The sequence below is a fragment of the Pectinophora gossypiella genome, chromosome 24 (genome assembly GCF_024362695.1).
Source record: "Pectinophora gossypiella chromosome 24, ilPecGoss1.1, whole genome shotgun sequence".
Lineage (NCBI taxonomy): Eukaryota > Metazoa > Arthropoda > Insecta > Lepidoptera > Gelechiidae > Pectinophora > Pectinophora gossypiella.
In genome coordinates this window covers 742,810-767,070 of record NC_065427.1, presented here as the reverse complement: position 1 = coordinate 767,070, position 24,261 = coordinate 742,810, and the positions used below count along the sequence as shown (strand labels likewise).

Genomic DNA, 24,261 nt, shown 5'->3' with positions numbered 1-24,261 from the left:
TTACCTTCTCGTCGAGGTAGAAGTGGTACATTTAGTATTGTTAGCTTAAGTAATAACAGACTGACTACTCTTTTTTATTAAGTGCTACTTTTACCCCTGTAAAAATGGGGAAAAGTATTAAGTTGAGCCTTAGTGTTCTATTGGTTATTTCCGTTTTATGGAAACCAGCTGCAGCAGGTGAGTTTTTATATATATATTTTTATTATGTAAATTTATAATATGAAACATTTAACTTTTTTTTTTTTCAAAATAATATCATGTCATGTTTTATTATTATATTTTTACTAGCTATTCATTACAAATTAATTTAATATGATCAGTATTATTTTGCAATCGATATAGTTAATTGAAGAATTGCTATTATAAAGTAGATACGGTAGGATATGTTAATTTCTTCCAAATGAGTGTATATTTTAGACAATTATTATTACAATATTTCTAAACAAAATAATATTAATATAATAAACAAGACCTTACGCGTCTAATCCTTTAGAATTACAAATAAAGTATTTATGAATATATTGTGCACCCGTCGTTTGTATAAAACACAAACTAAGTTCAACGCTCGAAGAACTTCTAATATCAATATAGATAGGTAGGATAAACGTATAATTTTAAATTTAAGCAAACATAACATAGCATCACGCCTGTATTCCCGAAGAGGTAGGCAGTGGTAAGTCCCATGTATATTTAAGTTCAGTTTTAAAGTGCTTTTCAATTTTTCTTTATTACTTATTGTTTGGAATACTCGGATAAAATATAATGCATTGACGTACAGGGTTACAAACTATTTTATTTCTGACCCACAATTGCATTTTTAACAACAAGGTAACAAGGACCCATAAAATATTATATCATAAATATGATTATTTATGGTCTAAAAATAAGAATAACGAAGTAGGGATGCTAATGTCTTGTGCTGTGTAAATGTATTTAGGTGGAAATAACACAAACCACTGGCGTAATACACTTACATTATTTTATTAAAGCAAGAGTAACAGAATAAATTTTAGCGTTAAGCACAGAATCTACTAAAATACTACTTTTATTTGTCAACTAAAACTAAAGTACATTTACGTAAATATTTTTTAGTGTGTCAGGATCTGTATGGCAGGATCGTAGAAAGTAGAAACTCCGGGGTCTCTACCTTCCCCATTGGATAACAGGCGTGATTTTATGTATGTATTTGTCAAAAAAATATGTTGATAAATAAAGAAAAGATGGTTTAAACGACAATAAAGAAGGAGTGGAGCATTTCGATATGTTAGCATGTTGAACTGTCACATGGGTTCCAAATAAAGTAAAAAGAAAATTATACTTTCTTACTATCCATAGATACCTATTAACAGTATTTTTATCTGCCTCATAAGTTTTGACTACTAGGTAGATATTAACAAGAGAGGCAAACCCAAATAAGTAACCTATAATTAAGTAACTTGTCTTGGGTTATCAAGTCTCTATCTAGTCTGGTGGTGGTACAGTGAGCTGCAAGAAGACCTTCTGCCCTCCGAGCAGCATTTTCCGTGTGCGATCAACAGATAACTCATTGTCGCTAACGAGACGATAGCATAATTTGCAATAAACATGTGATAACGCACAACTCTGACCTGAGATTAAATTATCGCTCCCCACATTGCCACTGTCAATACTACCTATTGTAGCCTCCTGGTTTTACTTTTTCAAACATTTTAAACAATGTCGAAATAACGATTGTAATATCTCCACTAGCTTAGATAAAAATCTTTAAACTAATTTCATTCTAAATTGAGAAATTCGTATGAGATATAAAATTTTCATTCGAAGATTTAAATCCAATTCGACTTCAAAAACGTGTTCATAAATCAATCGTATCAATGAACGATCGAAGTCAGTTAAAAACTTATAGCATTACATTTAGTGACAAAAGCCATGTAGATATTAAAGATACTCAGTACAATTTCCCCAGGGTTTTTTATCAAATAATTATGTCCATAACGACCGTATTATGAACAAAAATATTATTCGCGTTATCCGCTATTTATAAAATAAAGAGAACAATTATGCTATAAGACACAGTTTGCGATACTGGGGTCGCAGCTGATAACGCGAACAAAGAGGGTTAAATGTTATCGTGTGTTTGCTATAGCTCTTTGTTGAATTTTATCTCTTTTAGGGTCATTAACGAATTCATTTGGTCACTGTCAAGGCGACGAGGTATAATTTCGGCACAATAATAGATAACACGCTAGACAATTTGTTATTTTACGATATTCCCCTATTATACCTTTCTGTATGTTAATGTGTTAATACCGGGTGAGAAAGGTCAAGTGTTCCTCATTTGGCCGGTCAACTAGTTCATGTCATCTGAGGCAAACTTACAATAAGTACGTTAAAAGATAAGGTAAATGAATAAATTAGTTACTAATACATATACTTTTTATTTAACTGAAAAAATAAAATTTGTCATAGTTGAAATGCAATAACAAAGGACCATATTGGCTAAACACTCGGTGTGCGGGTGGGTTAGGCATAATATAGAAATTCTGATTGTAAATATGTATGGATTTCTTTTTGACGTGACTTATCGTAGATTTGCCGCATATAGTACCTACCACCTACTTGGCCGGAGTATATTTTAATCATTACACAATTATACTCATCTGGGAGCAGGTGGTAGCTGATATCACAAAAGAATGAAGGCATGTTTGTTGTTTCTTTATACATATAAAGCAACTAGAGCTCATCTTTAATTCAACCCACTCCATAAGTGACACTCTAAATATGGAGATTGTGAGTTGACTCTGAGAGAAAGTGACTCATAATGTGATCAATCAATCTGGCATTAGTATTGAGGCTGCATCTCATCTCTTCAAGCACGTGATGGATCACGCTCCCTAGTGTGCTACTGCTATATCCACTTCAATTACCCAATTTGGACTAAGTGCCGAGGGGGGCTCGGTTTGCTTTTGTTTCCAACAAACAACACGTAGGTACAATGTATTTTCGAGTTCGATGCATCTTGATTCTTGGTAACAAGTTGATTAAACTTGACTTTGAAATCTGAGATAGGCATGCCTCGCTAACTAACCGTTCACAAATTCGAAGGGAATGCTTATGTCGCTGTTAGGCTTTTCAATTACGCCGTACGTTAAATAAGGATGCATCAGTTTGGTTGGGTCGGCTAATCACGTACCAATTACACGGCATCCGCTCTCAGACAATCTATACAGTCCATACGGCACTTTGCCTGCTTAGCTTATAATATGTAGCTCTCAAGAAGTCATTAATTTGAAGAATATAACTAGACCATTAGAATATAACAAGGTCATAGTGATAGATTAGAGAACAAATAAGCAAGGTTTCAATAATATCGTAATCAATCAACAATGTAGTAGATCCGGTTGCGAGGGGTCAAGAGTTGAGCGTTATCACAACGATGTGCAAATAGATGAATCAACTGTTGTCGTAAACTTTGTAGTGGTATATTCCAAGCTCCTATTTCATAATTATCATTTACATCAATTACTTGTTGTTATCATGTCAAACACAAACAATCAAGCAGATAGAACCAATTCTAACTGTTTTAAGACATAATTCCAGAAGCAGCTTATATTATTAGAACGTACATTATATTTTACTATATTTTATTTTATTGAAAGATTGGCTTGCACACATAGGTAGTACATAATAACTATATACTTCTAGATACGTATAGGTCCATAGGTAGGTGGTTAGGTTATCGGATTAGATAATTGATCGGGGCTTAACTTACGCAATAATTTTGTAAATAAGTTCCTTTACTGCTGCTATAAATTGCATAAGGGTTGTAATTAATGTAAATGATTGGTTTGTTTGTTTCAGATAAATGCTCGCTATCATGTAAAGGATGTAAGTATATCTTCTTTATCTTCTTTATTGACGTTGTTTGATCGATCAACAATTGACATTTATGTTTGTGATGTGCAGCCCCGACGGCGCCATCATTCCTGAGCGGCCACAGTTACAACTATGGCGTGGAAGGCACCGTCTCTATCTACTTGACCGGCGCTGACAAGCAGGAGACGAGTGTGAAGCTGCTCGGGCAGGTGGCGGTCACGGCCGTTGGCAACTGCGTTAACGAGCTCAAAGTTCAGAACCTCGTCATTTCCGGACCAGATGGAAAGGTACCTTTTGAAAATTGTTGTCATCATTCAGCTAATATTCAATATTATAATAATATTTTTTTCTTACTTTTGTATATTCACAATTTAATTAATGTTTCATATTTATTCAGAAATACAGCAGCCCGCCCGGGATCGACAAGCCGATCCAGTTCACGCTGTCCGACGGTCGCGTGGGCGCCGAGATCTGCGCCGAGGAGGGTGACACCCGCCGTTCTCTCAACATCAAGCGCGCCATCGTGTCTTTGTTGCAGACCGAGAACAAACCTTCCACTCAGGTATCGCACAAGTTACCAGTAATCTTCCTTTTTTAAACAATAATGTTCATTCTTCCTCAAGACAGGTTCTTTCCATCAACAATCTGTTACATTGTCGCTTCTGTTCTAGGTGGACGTGTTCGGCGCTTGTCCCACGGAGGCGTCTTCGTCGCAAGAAGGCAGCGCCTTGTTGGTGCACCGCTCGCGTGACCTCTCTCGCTGCGCTTACCGCGAACAGGGAAAGCACGACCTACTCACAGGAATCTACAATCCCACCGCTGTTAGTACTATACCTATATGAGTCATGACTTATTTCTTTTTAAAAGTCGGAATTGTTGAGCGCAGTATAAACCGTGATCATTATGTCAAATAATGCATTCGTTTGCAGGAAATCAAGAACACCCAAGTGTTGCAGTCCTCTCTGCACGTGGAATCGAAAGTCAACAATGGCATCCCCGAAAAAGTATCCGCTAGCGAAGAGTACCTGTACAAACCTTTCTCGGTTGGCGAGAACGGCGCGCGCGCTAAAGTCCACACCAAGCTGACTCTCACCGGCAAGGGTGCTGGTGCTCCCTCGGGTAAGTTTTATTATTCAAATCTTATCTAACCTACAACATACCGTTATGCTATGGAATAAAATGTTTTTGGCATTTTAATTGAATAAAGACACGCTTACTTTTAATTCAGGCAAGTGCACCGAGCCCCGAACCGTCATATTCGAGAACCCTCACGGAATATCCTCGGCCGGCAACGCTGAATCTGCTTTGGCATCTGTCAAGGACACAGCTAAAACTCTTGGCTCTGAGGCCAGTTCTAAATCGTTCGCTCAGCTCGTTCGGGTAAGGATATCCTATAGTAATCTGAGTTTGCTTACTCAACCTGAAGATTTTTAAGTATAAAAATTTACTGTTATATAACGATTGTAAAATCAAAATTTCATATGGAATGTAAATGATTTACAGATTCTGCGTACCGTCAACAAAGATGAACTTATCCGAGTATACAGCCAAGTCAAAGGCAACGGACTAGAGAAGTAAGTTCTTCAATAATATAATAGTATACTTGTGAGTTTTATTTTCATTGTGATCCTGTGGTTCACCGACTTGTTTGCGGGTGTGCCGGTTCAATCCTTGGTACTGATGACATGACTTGCACCAATATTTTATTAATTTATATTAGGTACAATTTTCGCTAACATAGTTGACTCGGCCATTATAAACGACGATACGTTTCACCACCTATCACGTTGGTCTAACAGAAAGCCTAGTGAAGCGTGGGTACTTAATTAATACTACGATGGATAGTTAGTTTTCAATGCAATATGGCGAGGTGTTTGACATGCATGAGTTACCTGTACAGGCGCGTGTTCCTGGACGGTCTACTGCGCGCCGGCACTGGCTACAGCGTGGATGCGTCCATCCAGATCCTCAAGAGCCGCGACCTCTCCACCCTCGAGCAGCAGCTGGTCTTTCTCAGTCTTGGCAACGCCAAACACGTCAACAACGAAGCTCTCAAGGCTGCCGCTGTAAGATAAAATTTTCTTTATAATTGCAATGAGGATAAAAAGTGCCTATTTCTCCCATCAGTTGCCGCTACTGTTGAGTGTGTTTAAATTTTGACAGTTTAAATGAATAAAGACTGTGAAACTGAAATTTTTGCGTAGCGTTTCGCTTCAAAATCATAGTGTTATATTTGTTTCCTAAAGTTCGGAAAGAAGAAAACTTATTAAAACGTATTTGTCTAATTGATGGCTGTTTTATTTTTCGTAATTCGTCCTTCAGACGGGATACTCTGCACGTTGCTCCACATTTGATAACATTTTATCACGAATGTTAGCTAGACAGTATGGAGAACTGTCAAAATTTAGGAACACTCAACAGTATTGCCACCTAAATTGGAGCTTCTAGTGTTTATCCTCATTTGTAGGAACAAGATTGAGGAAATTATATAATTACATAATGTTTTTCCTTACAGGGTCTTCTTGACCTTCCCAATCTGCCCAAAGAAATTTACCTCGGCGTCGGAGCGCTTGCTGGTGCTTACTGCCGCGACCATGACTGCCACAAGACCAAGTCAGAAGGTGTCGCTGCTCTTAGCCAGAAGTTGGTAGCTAAGCTACAGAACTGTAAGCCAAAAAGCAAGGTGGAGGAAGACAATGTAAGTATACATTTAATTTAGATAAGTATGCTAATTACTGTAGAAAGGCATAAAATTTATAGAACTCTCTTAAATTTTAGGCACAAACCTAAAACAACCTTCTAAAAATATGACATTGGGCAATAACCCGAAAGGTTTGCATATCAGCGAGATAGCTATTTGATACGCTCAGGTTATTCACTCACATTTTTAAAAATTAACAGCTGTCAACCATCCGTCCCTTTCCTTTTCGGCAGATAAGAAAATGACAGGTATAATTTAAAATAAAGCTAGACGGTGTCTACAGGAATTAGCACCATTGATGCCGATTCTGGCAGACAAAAACTAATAGTAATAATTAATTTTAATTTAGTATAAACTTACACTTACCGTAAGAAAAGGGCGGCAGTATTTTTGGAGCTATCAGAATAAAATAAAATTAAGTTTCATCTGTTTAGGGATTCAAATACATCTTACTCTTCAATAAGTTTACTAAGACAACGTGTATTGTCGACAGGTTGTTGCAGTACTTAAAGGTATCCGCAACGTCCACCACCTGGAAGACAGCGTGATTGAGAAGCTGATCCGCTGCGCAAACGACAACAGTGTCAAGCCCCGCGTCAGGGTTGCTGCCATCGAAGCTTTCTCTGCCGATCCTTGCTCTAAGGTAAACATGAGTAAATTGATTAAAACACGGGGTTTTCAACACATAAGTTGATTCACATAACTCACAGCCAATGACTTTCTGATAATATAAGCAAGCAAATCACAAGCTGAAAATGACAATGTAACACGAAAATACAAGCTATATAGTGTTAGATGCGATATTCTTTATAAAAATATAAATTTGTTCTTTTTTAAATTATACCCCTAGCACCGCGTTGCAATTATCTATTTTTTAATTATTCTATTTCTACTTATAGGTGCACAAAGTTGCTATGGATTTGATGAAGAACCGTCAATTAGATTCAGAAATTCGAATCAAAGCCTACCTGTCCGTTATCGAATGTCCTTGCGCACATTCAGCTACTGAAATCAAGAACCTTTTGGAAACCGAACCAGTTCATCAAGGTACTTAATGAGATATTAATAATCTTCACATAATTTTCATTTCGCTTAGTATTTTACGTTTAATGTGTTTATCTTTTTTTTTTAGTGGGTCGCTTTATCACATCTTCCCTGCGTCATATTCGTGCTTCGGCCAATCCCGACAGGCGCCTGCAGAAAGAGCATTATGGACTCATCCACACGCCCAACAAGTTCAATATTGACGACAGAAAATACTCCTTCTACCGTGAATTGTCCTACAATGTAGACGCTCTCGGAATCGGTGGCAATGTGGAAGAGACCGTTATCTACTCTCAAGACTCTTTCTTACCGCGTTCTGCTAGCCTCAACCTCACGGCAGAACTTTTTGGCCATAGCTTAAATATCCTTGAAGTTGGCGGTCGTCAAGGTAATCTTGACCGAGTCGCTGAACACTTCCTGGGCCCAAAGAGTTTCCTTCGCACGGAGAAGCCACAAGACCTTTACGACAACATTGTCAAGAAATTCCAAGAAGCGGAAAAGAAAGTAGAATCTGGACTCAGTCGAGGTCGTCGATCCGTCAAAACTGAAGTGGATAACTTCGACAAACACGTAAGTTACTTCAGTAAATCAGGAGTTAATTTATAAAAAGAAGTTCTATGGAACAATTTATTTTTGCACAACTACTTTTGCGTTAAAATTTTGTATTCGAAAATATTGACAAGTGAAATGGTTTTAGCTGAAAGCGGAATCTGTTCCTTACAATAACGAGTTGGATTTGGACGTATACCTGAAGTTATTCGGCACTGACGCGGTGTTCCTCTCTCTCGGTGATGACAAGGGATTCGATTTCAACACTATATTAGACCGTGTGCTTAAGACTCTTAACGGAGGTGTGGACAAACTCAAACATTTCCAGGTAAGAAATACTATAAAAGTTTAAGGGTTTATTCAGCATCTTTTTATCTACATTATAATAGACTAGTCTATAAACTAGTCTATCATAGACACTGTTGAAATAAAAAAATATATATATGTTACCCCTTAAAATTACCTTAACTTCTCTGTCTACATATAGTTTGGTTTTATTTGCAGCAAGAAGTCCGTGCTCATCTACTCTTCTTGGACGCTGAGTTAGCTTACCCTACGTCAACAGGCTTCCCGCTCAAGTTGGACCTCGTTGGTTCCGCAACTGGCCGATTGGATGTCGCTACTAATATTGACTTGCGTCAAATCTACCGTAGCCCCAAGAACGCTAAAGTGGACATAAAACTCGTCCCCAGCACTGATGTAGAAATTTCTGGTCTTTTTATCGTTGACGCTGATGCGGTATCTACTGGTCTGAAAGTCATCACCAACTTACACTCGTCTACCGGTGGTCACGTGATTGCCAAAGTTCTGGAAGATGGTCGTGGCATCGACTTACAGTTTGGCTTGCCAGTCGACAAACAGGAGATCTTAACAGCTTCTAACGATTTAGTTTACGTTACAACAGAGAAGGGTCGCAAAGAAAAGCAAACACCATTGAAGGTTGACACAGACAGGAAGGAGTATTCTGGATGCTTTGATCAGTTGTCTGGTATTCTTGGTTTGACATTGTGTGGCGAGGTCTCTGTGCCATTCTCAGTGTCTGGTAAGTTGCTCAATGTTAAAAAATATTTATGATTGAAGTTTGCATTTAGTGATTCTTGTTTTCTATTGTCTCAGGTCCTGACGCTCAAGCTTCTCTTTCTAAATTCATCGCTCGCTATCCTTTGACTGGAGCAGCAAAACTTAAGTTGGCACTGGAAAAGAATGATCTCAAGGGTTACCACGTCAAGGGTGTTCTTCGAAGTGACAATCCGTCTAAACAAGGCTTCGAAGTACTGTTTGAGGCTGAAGGTAAACTCTATAAAAACGATTATAAAATTATTGCTATTAAATTCTCTCTCTCTCTCTCTCCGTTGCATTAAATTGTACAAAATTAATAAACAAAATATGTAATAACAAATGTATTTTGTCTTAGGATCGAAGAACCGCCGCACATCTGTTTCCGGAGAATTAACTAATAATAACGAAGAGAAGTCCGTGAAACTGCAAATTGAGTCACCCATCAAGACTCTATATGGCGAAGTAGCATATATCAACAAACCTAATGAAAGAGTAGCTTTCGTCAAAGCTAAACTTGACGCAGAAGAATATTATGCTAAAGCTGGTTTCATTGTTCAAGGCAACAATAAACGTAGTGTGTATAAGCCAATCGTTGAATACCAAGTTCCCGGTGAAAAGGGCAAGCACAGTCTCAAAGTTGACGGACAACTAGTGAGAGAAGTTAATGGCCCTGCAACCAAATATACTCTTGAAGGGATTAAAATTACTCTCCCAAGTTCAAACGAAGTTGTTGATGTAAATGGGCATTTTAATGAAGAACCAAAGTGTTTGGAAGTCGATCTTAAGGCGAAGAAGGGAGAACATAACATGCTGGTCAGTGGCTCTTTGAAGGGTTCTGATGTAAAACTGGAGTTCCAAAACACCCTGAACCCGTATGTTAACTTCAAATTTACCGGTCATTTTGAGAACACAGAATCGGTGAGTGTACTTAAATAAAATGATTTGCGTATATTTAGACTATTAAAATTTACTGTGTGTAGCCTCAATAAATATATTTTTTATAATAATAAATAACTATAAATTATTTGTGCTGCGCTCAAAAACCGGTATAGCTGATGTTGGCAGAAAGACCGCCAGGCTAAAGTGGGACTGGGCTGGACACGTGTGCCGCATGCATCCGGAACGATGGGCAAAGATCATCACGCACTGGGTACCACAGGACGGACACCGTAGACGTGGTAGACCCCGGAAACGATGGCGCGATGATCTCGACGGTTATCGAAAAGACTGGATAGAGCTCGCACAGAACCGGGATACTTGGAAGAATATGGGGGAGGCCTTTGCTCAGCAGTGGGATCATATAGGCTAATAATAATAATAATAATAATAATAAATTATTTGATAATTACGGCACTTACTATATTTAAAAACATGTATTTTCATGATGCTCAATTATTGCTATAAAAATCTTACTTTGCTAAAATAAAGAGCTTGACCTTGATACGAAATACTTATCGATCTCATATTTCACCAGCTAAACCACAACGACTTCGAGCTGCGTTACGGTCATGAACTGCGCAACCCATATAATCGCATTAACTTTAACCAACTCCTGAAATACCACAAGAAGGATCTGGATTTCAGTGTTATCACCAAAAATAAGTGTAAGTTTTAACAATTAAATTAATAATATCTATAAATATAGAAATAATGTAATGTTTGAATTGAAAATCACTACACATTTCTGATTCAATTAAACTTAATAAATGAGTAATATAGGAATAAAAATTACCTTTCATATATCATTCGTAATTTTTTTAGTTGAATTTCACGCACTGCCGTTGAAAATTGAAGTAGATGCTGAAGCTGACCCAAAAAAACTTGACGTCGAACTCCAAGGACAATATACTGACAAAAAAGGTGAATTCAACCTAGAAGCTAGACGTCATATTAAGAAACCCGGGGACTACAGCGTTAAAGTCACAGCTGAAGTTGATAAGAAAGGAATAGAATTTTTGGCTAAAAGAGATATCGTGTCCGCTGACAAGTCAAACTTGGAAAATTACATCGTATTGAAGGGTGTTGGCAAATATGAACTCTCCGGTGTAGTACTGCATAAAAACAAGCAAAACGACATCAATATTGGTGCTATCGGTCATCTGAAGATTTCAAGCGGTGGAAAGAACGAAGACATCAAGTTAGTATAATCATTAACTTCTTCCTTAAATATTTTTTTAATCGTACTTATTTATTTTTGCAGTTAGACTAAAAATTCACAATTGTTTAAAACTAGAAAAGATATGTTTTATATTAGTAAAAGATTTGAGAATTTATTGCATATGCCACAAACAAATTTATTTAACAATAACTATGATGTCACTAACATCCTGTATATTTAATTTCAATTCACTATTAATAAAATCTGTTAACAGGTTTGACGTTGGTGTTCTTGAAAACACGCAACTCTACTCGTCTCACGCCAAAATTGGCTATTCAAAGGGCGAAATTTTGGATTATCTGCTGAAAATTACTCGCGGTGCGAATCCCAGTGGTCAGCTGAAACTTGTGTTGAAGGATACCTTGGCGGCAAATGGTAACTTCAAGGTTACTGACAATGACGGAAAAGGTCACGGAATGATCATTGTCGATTTCAAGGTAAATCCATTTCTATTAAACATAGTCTAGGCACACTTGCATCTGTCTGTCTGTCTGTGTTGTCTTGCCTATTGTACTTATGTTTTTATTCGTATGTCTATGTCCTTTGTATATGTCGTTGTGCAATAAAGTATTACTGATTGATTGATTGATTGATCTGTCAAGTTCAGATTTTACATGAAACAGTATTTTAGAGATAAATATCATTTAATAACCATTTTTACTACTTGTAGACTCAGCGTAAGATCAAAGGAGACGTGAAATTCCAAGTGAAGGACCCGACCTACAATGCTGAAGTTGACGTATTCCTCAACTTTGAGAAGGATAACAATGACAAAGTCCACTTTAGTACATCCAACAAACGCACAGAGAAACTCGTTGACTCTAAGTAAGTATGCGGACATGTATTGAAGTGGTTTTGGTACGTTTATTTATAAACTAACCATACAAGACTCTACATAATATTATTAAATTGTGAAGCGAAGACTAATATTTATGTTTTTAAAGGAATAAGCTGGAGTATGGTGGTAAGAAGACAGAAGTAAACATTCATCGTGACGGTGGCTTGTCCTCCGGCAAATCTCACTCTAACTTTGAAATAGTTCTGCCTACGGAGCGCTGTCTCAGCCTAAAACTTGACCAAGACGTTAGCATTAAAGACGAAGTAAGTTTTTTTCTTAATTTTAATAAAATTTTGAAGTAAAGCTAATGATAATGAAAATGTATTTCATTTAATTAATGGACCTTTAAATATTTTGTAGGTTGTTAATGGGCATGTCGAGTATGTGCTCTCAGATGCGACCAAACGTGGAGGCCCTGCGTCTACTATCACCTTCAAGTCTAAGGCCACTGACACCGACTATGATAAAAACAAATTGAACATTGAAGGTCAACTTGAAGTCAAACTTAAGGACGGAAAGAATTTGCAAAATAACTTCTACTTGAAAAATATCCCGGATAACACTGGCGGAGCTAAAGTCGACTTTAAGGTATGCTATATTATTTCTTCGTCCGAGTGGGAGCCCTTAGCGTTCCACATTTAGCCTACAGCAATTTTGCAAACCTACGATAAGTCACATGAAAAATAACGTTATCTTACTCTTTTTGAAAGGCTAAATATAAATAAATCAGTTACTTAATATAATATCTGTTACAGACCGACCTTACTGGTAACTTGGTCCCGAAACCAGCATCCTTGTCACTAACTGGTGCGAGTGCAGGCTATTCTAAGGGTGTCAATGACAAATACAAGCTGAAGGGCAGCTATGGTAACGACTGCAGTTTCGAATTAGAACAGGCCACGCAGATCAAGTACCCAGAAAAGGGAGCCGATGCTAAGTAAGTAAAATTGAAAAAATGTACCCTACTTAAATTAAATATAAAAAGATTTTGATGAAAAGTCAGAAAAGACGACCTAAAAAATAAGAGTAAAAACCCCCTCTAATCATCCCCGGTGCAAACGTCAACAAAAAATCAGTAATTACACCTATTATCATTTTTAGATATCAAGATGACAGCACGCTGAGTATACGCTTGCCATTCGAAAAGGCTCACGACATTAAATGGGTTTCTAATATACTGCTGTTGCAATCTGGCCAAGACGTTGGCGAAGTAAGTATATTATTTAATCTTGTTCATAATACCTTTGATTATTTATATTCGTAACCTCTCAATATAAATTATTGTGTTAACTTTTCAACAGTTCACTATTATCGAAACACTGCACTTAAACGGTGAATTATACAAATTGGACTCAAATGGAAAGACTGGTCCGAATGCAGGCTTCGGAAAAGTTAAAGTTGTTGTGCCTCATGAGGATCCATTGGTGTTAGAAGCCAGTTACAAGGCGGACACTGACTGTAAGTTGAAATGATTTACCACTTACTCAAATAAATAAAGTATATGTCATTGCTTCAATTAATTGATTTATTTTGACTGACTTCGATTGATTGTGTGTTTCTCTTTAGCTGACAAGAAGAAGGCATCAGTGGAAGTTAAATCGCAATATGGTAAAGGCAAGACTGCTACCGTTGGTCTTGGCGCAGAGGTCGCTCCTCAAGAGTACAAACTTCTTCTGCAGGCACATGCTCCCCAAGCTGAAAAGCTCAAGAAGTTGGAGTTGCAAGTTATCAGCAAGGTTGGATATTGTTTAAAATAATATAATATATAATCATCAATTATTTAACATGCTAATTTGTACTTGCAATATTTAACGTGGGACGTATCTCAGGTCCCGGCTCCCGACACCTACAGCTCTTCAGTATCAGTCGACGCTGACGGCCGCATCTACAGTTACGACGTTCTCGCAGTTTCCTCCAAGGTGCACCCTGTCCTTGATCTCAAATACAAGTGCCCTGAATCGCCGCAAACCAGTAGGTTAGTTATGACTCAATTTTAAGTTATACACATACAATAATACGTGTGAGGCCCGAAAACTACGTGTGTAAGTATTTGGAGACATAACGAAATTTATTATTTTTGCAGGATATACGTTAAAGGTGACTTAGCTGACTCACACCGAAAACTTGACGTCAAAGTTGAGAATGTCCGAGACGTATCTCTTGATTTTAAGAGCGAAGCTCAAATATCGAAAGATAATGTGGCCTTAAAAGCAGTTGCCAACTCAGATAAACTCGGATGGAAGAACTACAAGGTTGATATTTCGAGTAAAGACGCCGGCAGCGGTAAACGACTGGAGTTCCACGCCACCAATGACAACAAGAACATTTTGAGTGGCAGGTATGTTTACAAAAATTTTATGTTCTTGTGAAAAGGTGTGAAGTTGTACTATATAGAAATAACCCATCTTAATAAAAAAAAATCCTATACTATACTCAACGTTTATAGATAGAAATAATCACATTTCATATGACTTTCTTTTTTTCTAGTACATCATTCATCAGCAAACAAGAGGGCCCGAAAACTATCATCGAAGGTTCGGGATCTGTAAAAGTTAAGGATGAGCAGAAATCAGCTAATTTCAAGTACATCCGTACAGTACTGACCGAAGGCAATGAACAGGGATTCGAGGTATATATTATAACTTTTAATGTATACCACATTTTACTTCATTTTTGAAATCCAGCAAGCCTAACGTGCAATATTATACTTTCAGACTTTCCTTAATTTAGCAATTGGTGAGCGCAGCTATGTAGCTGAATCTCGTGTTACGAACCTGGAGTACAAAAACTCTTATGTTTATTGCGAAGAGAAGAAACAGTGTGCCAATGTCGAAATACAGTCTAAACTTAATATGCCCAGTAAGTAACTGAAGGTGTTCCTCATTACTAATCGTGAATAATTTACAAATAATTATTCAATTCTTTGTTCCCAAAAATATTAAAAAAATAAAAAATTGCAGAGCCTGGCGTCTTCCAGCACCTTCTGAATGTCGGCTTTGATCTACGCAAACTTGGCTTCGCACCCGAGTTCGGTCTCCAGGTCTCTAATGAAGTTTCTGAGAAGAGGCTACCTCAGTACAGTTTGGACTTACACGTCAACAAAGAAGACAAGAAATATTATCTTCACATTTACAGCCAACCTGAGCATGGCAGTAAGTACACAACATGGATAGTATAATCTTAAGATGGTAGTTTAAACCCCCCCCCCCCCCCCTCCTATTAGGAATGCCTTTACATAAGTTTATAACGAATAATCTATTTCAGAATTCCCTGCTGGAATCACGGTAACCTTGCCAAAACGCGTGCTGGCTCTGGAATCTGTGGTTTCCTATCCGGCTGACAAAGCATTGCCTTTCCCTATCCGTGGTGAGGTAACTCTGCACCTTGACAAGAACAAGCCTCAACAAAAGACTGCCGCCAGTTTCTTGGTAGACGTTACCGGTGGTCAACAACAACACTCAGGAATCGCCGAATTTAAATTTAGCCATCCGAAATTGGGCAAGGTTCGTATTTGCACCTAACACAATATAAACAAAATGGATAATTGTGGGATTGTAGTTGTAAAAAAATACTATATATATACATTATTATCAGGACGCATCGATCAAATTCCATGGAAACCTGCAACGGCCCAACGAAAACAGCCTGAAGGTGGAAACATCGGCTACTGTTTCTCATCCCACACTTGGAAACGTATGTTACTATTTTTTTTAATTTCTTGATTATCATTTACTTGATTCATAGCGTTATCCATTGATTTATAATATGCTACTACAAAATAACTTCACTTTGCAATTTATTGTCTTCTTCTAGGATCGCGAAGGCAAGGTCTTCTTTGAAGTGAACCCTGTTCACGTGAAGTTATTGGTAAGTTATCGCACGACAAGTTCTATATATAAATTGCATGCTGTTGTCATTTATATTTAGGGTAACAAATACTCTGTTGCCGTATTACTTATTCATACACTGAATTGCATATATACGTCCACTGCTAGACATATGCCTCCCCTCTAGCCGGAGAGTGTACGGAGCATACCCTTGCTCCAGTGCGGACACGTCTTACTTTTTCAGACAATCAGGTGATTTAGCCTGCAACATCCTATCCGAACAGAGGACATTTGTACAAAGTGATTTCAACAATGTCCCCATAATCGGGAATCGAACCCGGGTTCCAACGCATGCACGGTTCGAGAGCCCAACGCACTAACCACTAGACCATGGAGGCTGAAACTTATTCATAGATATTATAATTTCTTATAAACTCTGTTAATTTCAGACATTTCATGTTTTCTTTTATATTTTTTTATATATAATATACTTCATTGTATCTCCCTCTGTATTCTAGGTTAGCACACCACTCGTGAAGGTCATCGATTTGGAAGGTGATACCATAATGAAAGACAATCTGCAACAGGGAGACCTTAAATTCAGCTTACTGGAAGGCAAGCCAGTAGTGGTTCACGCCATCGCTAAGGACTTCCAATACTACGAGTTCACAACCGGATATAGTGGTAAATAATAAATAAATTTACATCTTTCTTGTATGTTATTATAATGAACAAATATCTTAAGTATTTGAAAACTGCATACAGATGAATCTGAACGCAAGCTGTCCATCGTTGGTCGCATCGAGCCCGAAAAGCGTATAGATGTTAGTGCTGACGTTATCTTGGGCAAAGAAAAGAAGAATATTGTTAATGGAGCGCTGTACCTTCAGGACAACCTTGTCAAGAGCGAATACGGAATTTCAAAGGATAATTTCAAATATTTTGTGGTATGTACTGAAATATTTTATAATTGTAAGCGAAAGAGGATTAAGCAAGTCTACAAACAAAGTTTAATCGCTTATTTCCGTTTTACAGAGCGCCCTGCAGAAGGACTTGACAAACTTAGAACAACGCATCAAGCAACTGGGAGAAAAGGCTAACCAAGAAGTCAAGAGCATCTTGCAACGTGTTGAACCGACTTTCAAGAAATTAGAAGAAGCTTACAAAGACGACATCGAAAAGCTATATAAGGAAATTGAAACCGACCAGACTCTTAAAGAGATTTCAGAAGGACTGTAAGTAAATGATATATTTATTCGTACCTACGAAGGATGTTTGAAAAATGTTTGGAAAAATACATGCTCGTTCTATTTTTAGTGAAGCCGTTGCTAAATTCCTAGCGAAAATAGTGGACGATATCTACCATGTGACCAAACCGATCGTCGACAAAATTTGCCAGACTGTATCCGAAACTAGCAAAAAGGTCCTCGAAATGTACGAGAAACAGGTAAGTCCAACGTGGTATATTAAATGATATGTTTGAAGTATGAGACAAAACCTGGATGGAAGTAAAATTGTTGTTTTTATTATTAGATCGAACCTCAGCTGAAACAAGTGTACGAGAGTATTGCAGCGCTGGTAAAGGAATACTTTGAAGGTCTAATTGATGTAGTTGCACATTTCGCTGCTCTCATTACCGACTTCTTTGAGAAGCATAAGCCTGAACTGGAGGAATTGACAAATACCATTGCCGAGATCTTTAAGGGTAAGTCATAATACAGAATTTCATAACAATAAACCTTGTGTTGTGCCTTTGTACACTAGTACTTATTTTATTTTTCTTTGCAGATCTAACCCGTTTACTTGTAGCTCATCTAAAGGAGATCCGTGGTAAAGTTGCTCAGATCCTATCAGACATCACGCAACAGATTAAGGAGCTGCCCATCATCGGCCTTATTAAAGAGAAAGTACGTTCACTTACAATTTTTGTTGATTTTAAACTTAAAATTTTACTACTGTAGAATGAACTGAACATATTTGATATTGCTTTACAGTGGCAAGAACTGGCAGTTCCTGAACAAGCGCTGGGTCTTATTCAAGAGGGGTACAACACTGTCCGTACGCTCCTACCTACTGAAGAATCTAGGAACTTCGTTGACGCTCTTTTCAACTATGTGCAGAAGGTAAATAATTTTACTGACTTCAAATTAAGAAAATTCAAATTTTGTAACATTACCTTTTTCGCTTTTGGAACTAAGTAGTAATAAATATTCTTCTGTTTCATTGCAGAAACTTCGACAGGAGAAGGTGGACGATGCCAAGGAGTTGCGCGTCGTGTACGAGAAGTTCGCCGTTGCTCTTACCTCGGTTGTCCAATATATCAGAGCACAACTAAACCAGTTCGGCGTTCCCACAGCAATAAACATTAACGCTGTGAGTATACGCTAATATATCCTCAATATTTTACTTATTCCAACAGGCTGCTGTAATCCAATATCTGTGTCCTAGAAGTCTTTACAGCCACTGCGAACGTGTGCTGTCGTAACAGTAGCGGGACACATTTGCTAATGTGGATGCTCGCTAGGTTTTAAAATACAGAGCTAAAATTAATACGTATTTATCCATTCGTGCAGATTCCATGGTTGACTGCTCCTGGCCAGACCACGGCTCCAGGACTTGGCGGCTTAGCGTCGTTCAGCGTGCTCAATCAAATCCTGAAAGGAGATATACCTGACCCCATCAGCTTCATAAGAGCATACCGTCCGAGAAGCCTAAACCCACTAGAAGAGATCCCTGCCAAAAGTAAGTTGTTGTTACGGTTGTTACGTAATTGGTACTTTGTATCACTCTAACTCAGGAGTATATTTGGGATTTATATATATAACGTGTGTGATTTTGTACAGTGAGAGCGGTGATAGTGAACGGCCAGCACATCTTCACGTTCGACGGGCGCCACCTCACTTTCCCGGGCAACTGCCGCTACGTGCTCGCCCACGACCATGTCGACAGGAACTTCACCCTGGCGCTGCAGCTCCAGAACGGCGCACCCAAGGCCCTCATCCTTGAAGACAAGAGCGGTACCACTGTAGAACTCAAAGACAATGGGCAGGTACGGAAAGCGCAAACTTCGGAAAACAAAAGTGCATTTCTTTTGTGTATTACAGAACTGTACAAAAGTGGCATTAGCTTCTCAGATCATAATTAATCATGATTTTAAATTTCGCAGGTGGCACTCAATGGTGTTTCCGGCACATTCCCAGTGATCGAGAAAGACGCGTTCGCATTTAAGGAAGCTAACGGACGCATCGGACTCGGCACTGAATACGGACTCATGGCATTCTGTTCTGGTAAACTCGAGGTATGGTGCTATTTTAATTTAATAATTGTAGCCCTGAGGTTCAATTTTTAAATTAACTTCAATAATGCCGTGACATTAAGTTATTTGCACCTTCTATATTATCGATGTGTTCCAACTGTACAAAACAATTGTTTGCAGGTGTGCTACATCGAAATCAACGGGTTCTACCTCGGTAAACTGCGAGGTCTTCTCGGAGACGGCAACAACGAACCCTACGACGATTTCAGAATGGTCAATGGAAAGGTAGGTTCACTATACGAGTAGGAAAAAGTAGTAATATAAAAATAAAAGCTCTACTGATGTAAGTAAGTAGTCGTTACATGAGCCATGTCAGAGGCCTTTGGCGGTTCAATAGTAACCCTGACACCAGGGTTGATGAGGTTGGTACTCCACCTCACAACCCACACGATAGAAGAAGAAGATCATATAAATTTTCGTTTTGACGTTTAGTAAAAAGTATCTCATTAGGCCAGATGACAATCTAGTCAACTTTGTATGTGAATAGATAACGAACTCGGAGAGCGAATTCGGCAACTCGTACCGGCTGGCGAGCAGCTGCCCGCAGGTGAAGACACCGGAACACTCGCACCACCAGCACCACGCGGCGCTGCCGCCCGCCTGCGAACAGGTGTTCGGCGCCACCTCCACACTGCGCCCGCTCGCGCTACTGCTTGACGTCTCTCCCTTCAGGTGATTACAACCTTATATTTCGCTTCCCTCGTAATCCTGGAGAATGTGAACTGTGTCCTCGTTTTCAATTTATTAAGAGGAGATTTATATCGGATAATAAAAAAGCTGGGAACAGGGTTAATCGAGAAGAGCGATAAACAAGAAGACCTGCAGTGGAACATCGACAGATATTAATATTATTTTATTACTGAAATAATCGACGGTGGGTAACACAATTTCCTTTAAGGTATCTTATGGGACCCTTTACGTGTGGCTTCTGCCACACGCATGCCTTCCAAAAGTCCGGGACTCCATAGTCCCGAAATATGGAAATAACATAGATACATAATAATAATAATAACGGGCCATTCATTCATACGGCTATGAACTAATGGACATTGTATTGTGCAACAGACAAGCATGCATCCACGCGGTGAGCGGCTCCCCCAGCAACGCTCTGCAGCAAGCGTGCGACTTGGCGCGCGGCTACACGGCGCTGGCCGTCACTGGCCTCCTGCCCGCAGTGCTGCCGCCCGTCTGCTTGCAGTGCACTGACGCCGACGCACCCAAGAAGATCGGCGACACCTACGAGATTAAACTACCCAACAAACAGGCCGACATCGTTGTAGCCGTTGAGACCACTCTGGTAAGTCACCTCCACTTTCATATATAAAATAATTACACTTTCATAATTACAATATTAAATGCAGATACAGACATAGGTAACGTTTCCGAAATGAAGAACTAGTTATCTAATGTATAAAATGTATCTACAGCCCAACGAGAAGAACTACAAGAGCCTGGTAGTGCCGCTAGTGTCGCAGGTGGTGGACATCCTCAAGAGCAAGCGCATCAGCGACATCAAGGTGTACCTGCTGGGCATCACCAACAAGATGCCCTACCCCATCATCTACGACACCGACCGTAAGGACAAATTTATCATAATTATTATATGCTTACACGCTTTTTAAACAACGACAACAATTAACATTCTTGCACATTTATTTACAGTAAAACTGAAAAGTCCCAAGGTCAAGTTCTTCGAGGCCAGCCGTTACACCTCGACACCAACCGTTCAGACTGGAATTGCCTCCGTGGACAAGGCTCAGGCTATAATGGCCGAAGTTGTTGACGCTATCAGAACCCAGCTGGGTAAGAATTTAATTCCGTAACTGATATTTAAAACAGAAGAAAAATAAATAGAAATCATGTCACTCATAATACACTTTTTTTAACCTAAGATGTTTTTCAATTAGGTTTGACCAACGTAGTAGCCGGCTACAGTAGAATCATGGACTTGCCGTTGCGACCGGGAGCTGTCAAGCATACCATCAGCGTTATCGGCGAAAAGTGCAAAGGAGCTTTCTTCTTGGTAAATATTGTGAAACATGTTTACAGTGTCACAGTTCCCGAGATGCAGTCTCACTTGATTCTACTTATCTAAATATACATATAAAAGGAGAAACTGACTGAGTGACATATCAACGCACAGCCCAAAACAGCTAAACGTAGGCACTTGAAATTTGGAAGGGACGTAGCGTAGGTACCGTAGAGGTGCACTAAGAAAGGAATTCCCACGGGAACGGGAATTAGCGGGAAAATCCTTTTGTATGAATTTTGTATGCAAAAAGTAGTATAGTATACAAATCAATTGCGTAGTCTAGTAAAAATTCGTGACTGATTTAGCTACTTCACTTCACACTAATTATTTCTCTAAAACTGACATCGCCCCATTTGTTAGTGCTATGATTTCAATTAATGATTCTAGATTAGTAAACTATAATTTGTATACCTTCAATGAAAATTGATCATTTTCAGACTGACGTGTTGCGTGCTTTGGCATACAAGGTTGCCTTTGACGAAATGGCGTATACTCATACTCTGGTTACCGTTAACCCCGTCACGTCAATCGAAGGTGGCAAGACCGTAAATCAAGTAGTTGGTGAGTAATAATGGAAAATAAAATACATTATATCGATAAAAGAACGAGAATTGTAAAACTAATATTCAACGAATTTCTTAGGTTACACCAAGGACACGGTTATATTGCTTGGCGACAAGAAACCTAGCAAGGACTCTGAAGCGCTGCGAGCTACTCTCATAAGAGACCCCGACGACGCGTGCATCAGCTTCGTTGAAAATGTAAGTACAATTGCAGCTGATAATGAAGTCAAGCTCGTAAACCTTTATCGGGCTGGGTAGTGATCAATAATATAAACCACAGCAACACGAAGACACGAAATAATACCAGCGTCGTGGTTCACGCCGCGACTTGTGCTGAGTGAGGCCCTTTTATCTCAGGACGTCTACCACCACCTTATGATCTTTGTAATGAACATCCTTCTATGCTTTTTATTATTGTTTTGTAAAAAAAAAGTGATGTTATTGTCTTGTCTTTGTGTGTGGCGTCCTTTTATAATAAACAATTTCTATTCTATTCTATTCTAAATAAATAGATACATAAATAAGGAAAACATTACGCCTATTCCCCACTGAGATAGACACAGACCACTAAATACCACTCACTACGATCCTGATACTTTAGCTTGTAACACTCTCATGAAAATCCTCGTACATGCTCACCGGGTTGGAATACTGCTGACGTGGCTTTTCTTTAAAACATCCTGAATTTGATCGCGTTATTTTCGCCTAGGACTCCGTTTTCTAATGTAGGTATATCTGTTTGCAGTCGGACGGCATTATTCTGCAGGCCAGCAACTACCTGGCTAGCAACCCCGGCCAACAGAAGCAGTTCCTGCAGACGGCCGCCACCGCCATCACCAACCAGATGCTATACGAGGAGCTGGTTCAAGAGTGCACCTGCAACTACGTCGACCCCTTCCGAGCGCGCTCCTTGTGCGTCAACAAGGACAGGAAGGAAGCGGTCAGTACTACCAACAGACTTTAACATTAATATACACACACCCCTGTGATCAGTGGTGTACTGTTCCCAGCAACATTCTCAAAGTGGAAATTTTCCCTTTGTAAAACACTCCTAATAGTAAAGACACTGGCTGCTTTTCTTTTTCATATTATTCTTTCTTGTACTCTGGTCTTATCTGCTTCTAATATTAAATCTATGTAATCAAATAATCCAGTTACACAGTTAATCCATAGAATAATTTTCAATACCAAATGACATTCCGAAAGTAATAAATAACTAATCTCAAATTAATTTTCCACAGGCTCGCCGACGGAAGTAAGCTAAGTCAGCTGTGCCAACTGTATCTGTGATTCGATATCGTGCCAATTTGCAACAAACTAGACCAAAAATAATATTAGTCTTTACGTGAACTAGTAATTTAACAGCAAGTGAGATGCATAAACTATCTACTAGATAGAGGTGTTTAATCGACATTGTAGTGTTATAACTTAAGTTACTTATTAAACATTAACACAAATTGTAAACAGACAGTCACTTTTCCTAATATTTGCAGTTTTCGGCGAAATTAACTTTAAGTAAATGCATCTCTCTCGCGAAAACAATGCAAATCGTAAAATATCATACTATTTCAGTATGTGTAGCTATCTGTAATTAAGATTTCATACTATTTAAAATGCCACTTCCCTTTAAGGTATTAACGACGATGTAAATTGTATTAGAATAAAAAATGTTAATTATAAGATGTTGTTTTTATTTACTACTCTTATACTTACTTATTACTGAATCCGTGACAAAAGAAATAGAGAGGACATTTGTATCAAAGACCAAAGTATATTATTATGAAATTATATTATAACAGGTAAACATATTGCTAATGCATAATGTTTATAGGCATAATGCTATGGGTCTTTGGTAGGTTATTGGCGCGTGCTGGGTTTGGACAGCTAGTAGTGCTTGCGCACCCACTTGAGGCCGCGCTGCGACGCAATCTTGACGGACGCGCTCACTGCCGCCTTCACAACTTCTTGTACCTGCAAACATACATAACACAATTAATCTCATACTTTTCTTATCATACATTAACTGTAACTTACTATAATCCGCGGTGTATAAATTGAATAAAAATGACTGTCGTCCGCGCAGGTAGCGTCTCAGGTTGCCATGGTTACGCGCTGCCTCTCGCCCAACCTCATAGCGTCCTTCGATTGAGGCCTAATAATTTGTCACTACGCATTCAAGGTCATTGTTCAACTTATAAGCCAGGGATTTCACCCGTTTGAGTCAACTTGACAGTGGAATGTGTTCCAATTTCCGCGTGCGTGCATTTTAGGTACGTCATAACCGCGAGATGTCTAGTTGATTCACACGTATTGTAAGGC

At 38.7% G+C, this 24,261-nt stretch overlaps 2 protein-coding genes across 2 annotated transcripts in view; one reads left to right on the top strand and one right to left on the bottom strand.

The window, feature by feature from the left end:
* On the top strand, positions 1–23,622 carry LOC126377787 (apolipophorins). Its single transcript, XM_050025605.1, has 56 exons — positions 1–177; positions 3,841–3,867; positions 3,946–4,142; positions 4,253–4,417; positions 4,527–4,676; positions 4,785–4,974; positions 5,084–5,235; positions 5,359–5,429; positions 5,756–5,921; positions 6,371–6,553; positions 7,050–7,199; positions 7,456–7,603; positions 7,689–8,170; positions 8,298–8,477; positions 8,654–9,191; positions 9,266–9,439; positions 9,564–10,126; positions 10,683–10,812; positions 10,970–11,345; positions 11,581–11,803; positions 12,037–12,191; positions 12,311–12,467; positions 12,565–12,792; positions 12,960–13,141; positions 13,306–13,414; positions 13,506–13,662; positions 13,771–13,940; positions 14,034–14,179; positions 14,288–14,542; positions 14,692–14,833; positions 14,919–15,063; positions 15,165–15,356; positions 15,469–15,707; positions 15,799–15,897; positions 16,018–16,071; positions 16,550–16,715; positions 16,797–16,978; positions 17,067–17,266; positions 17,349–17,478; positions 17,565–17,736; positions 17,820–17,938; positions 18,026–18,154; positions 18,261–18,404; positions 18,605–18,773; positions 18,875–19,080; positions 19,198–19,329; positions 19,468–19,572; positions 19,835–20,019; positions 20,413–20,644; positions 20,775–20,922; positions 21,010–21,150; positions 21,255–21,370; positions 21,817–21,940; positions 22,022–22,140; positions 22,688–22,882; positions 23,184–23,622. Exons 1-56 carry the CDS (start codon positions 105–107, stop codon positions 23,199–23,201), a joined length of 9,900 nt encoding a protein of 3,299 aa, XP_049881562.1. The 5' UTR covers positions 1–104; the 3' UTR covers positions 23,202–23,622.
* The window catches only part of LOC126377790 (talin-1-like), a 50,430-nt gene continuing 49,785 nt past the window's right edge, over positions 23,617–24,261 (bottom strand). Inside the window, exon 91 of the mRNA XM_050025608.1 lies at positions 23,617–23,913. Coding sequence (XP_049881565.1) covers positions 23,827–23,913 — 87 coding nt within the window. The 3' untranslated portion in view covers positions 23,617–23,826. The remainder of the gene's footprint in view (positions 23,914–24,261) is intronic.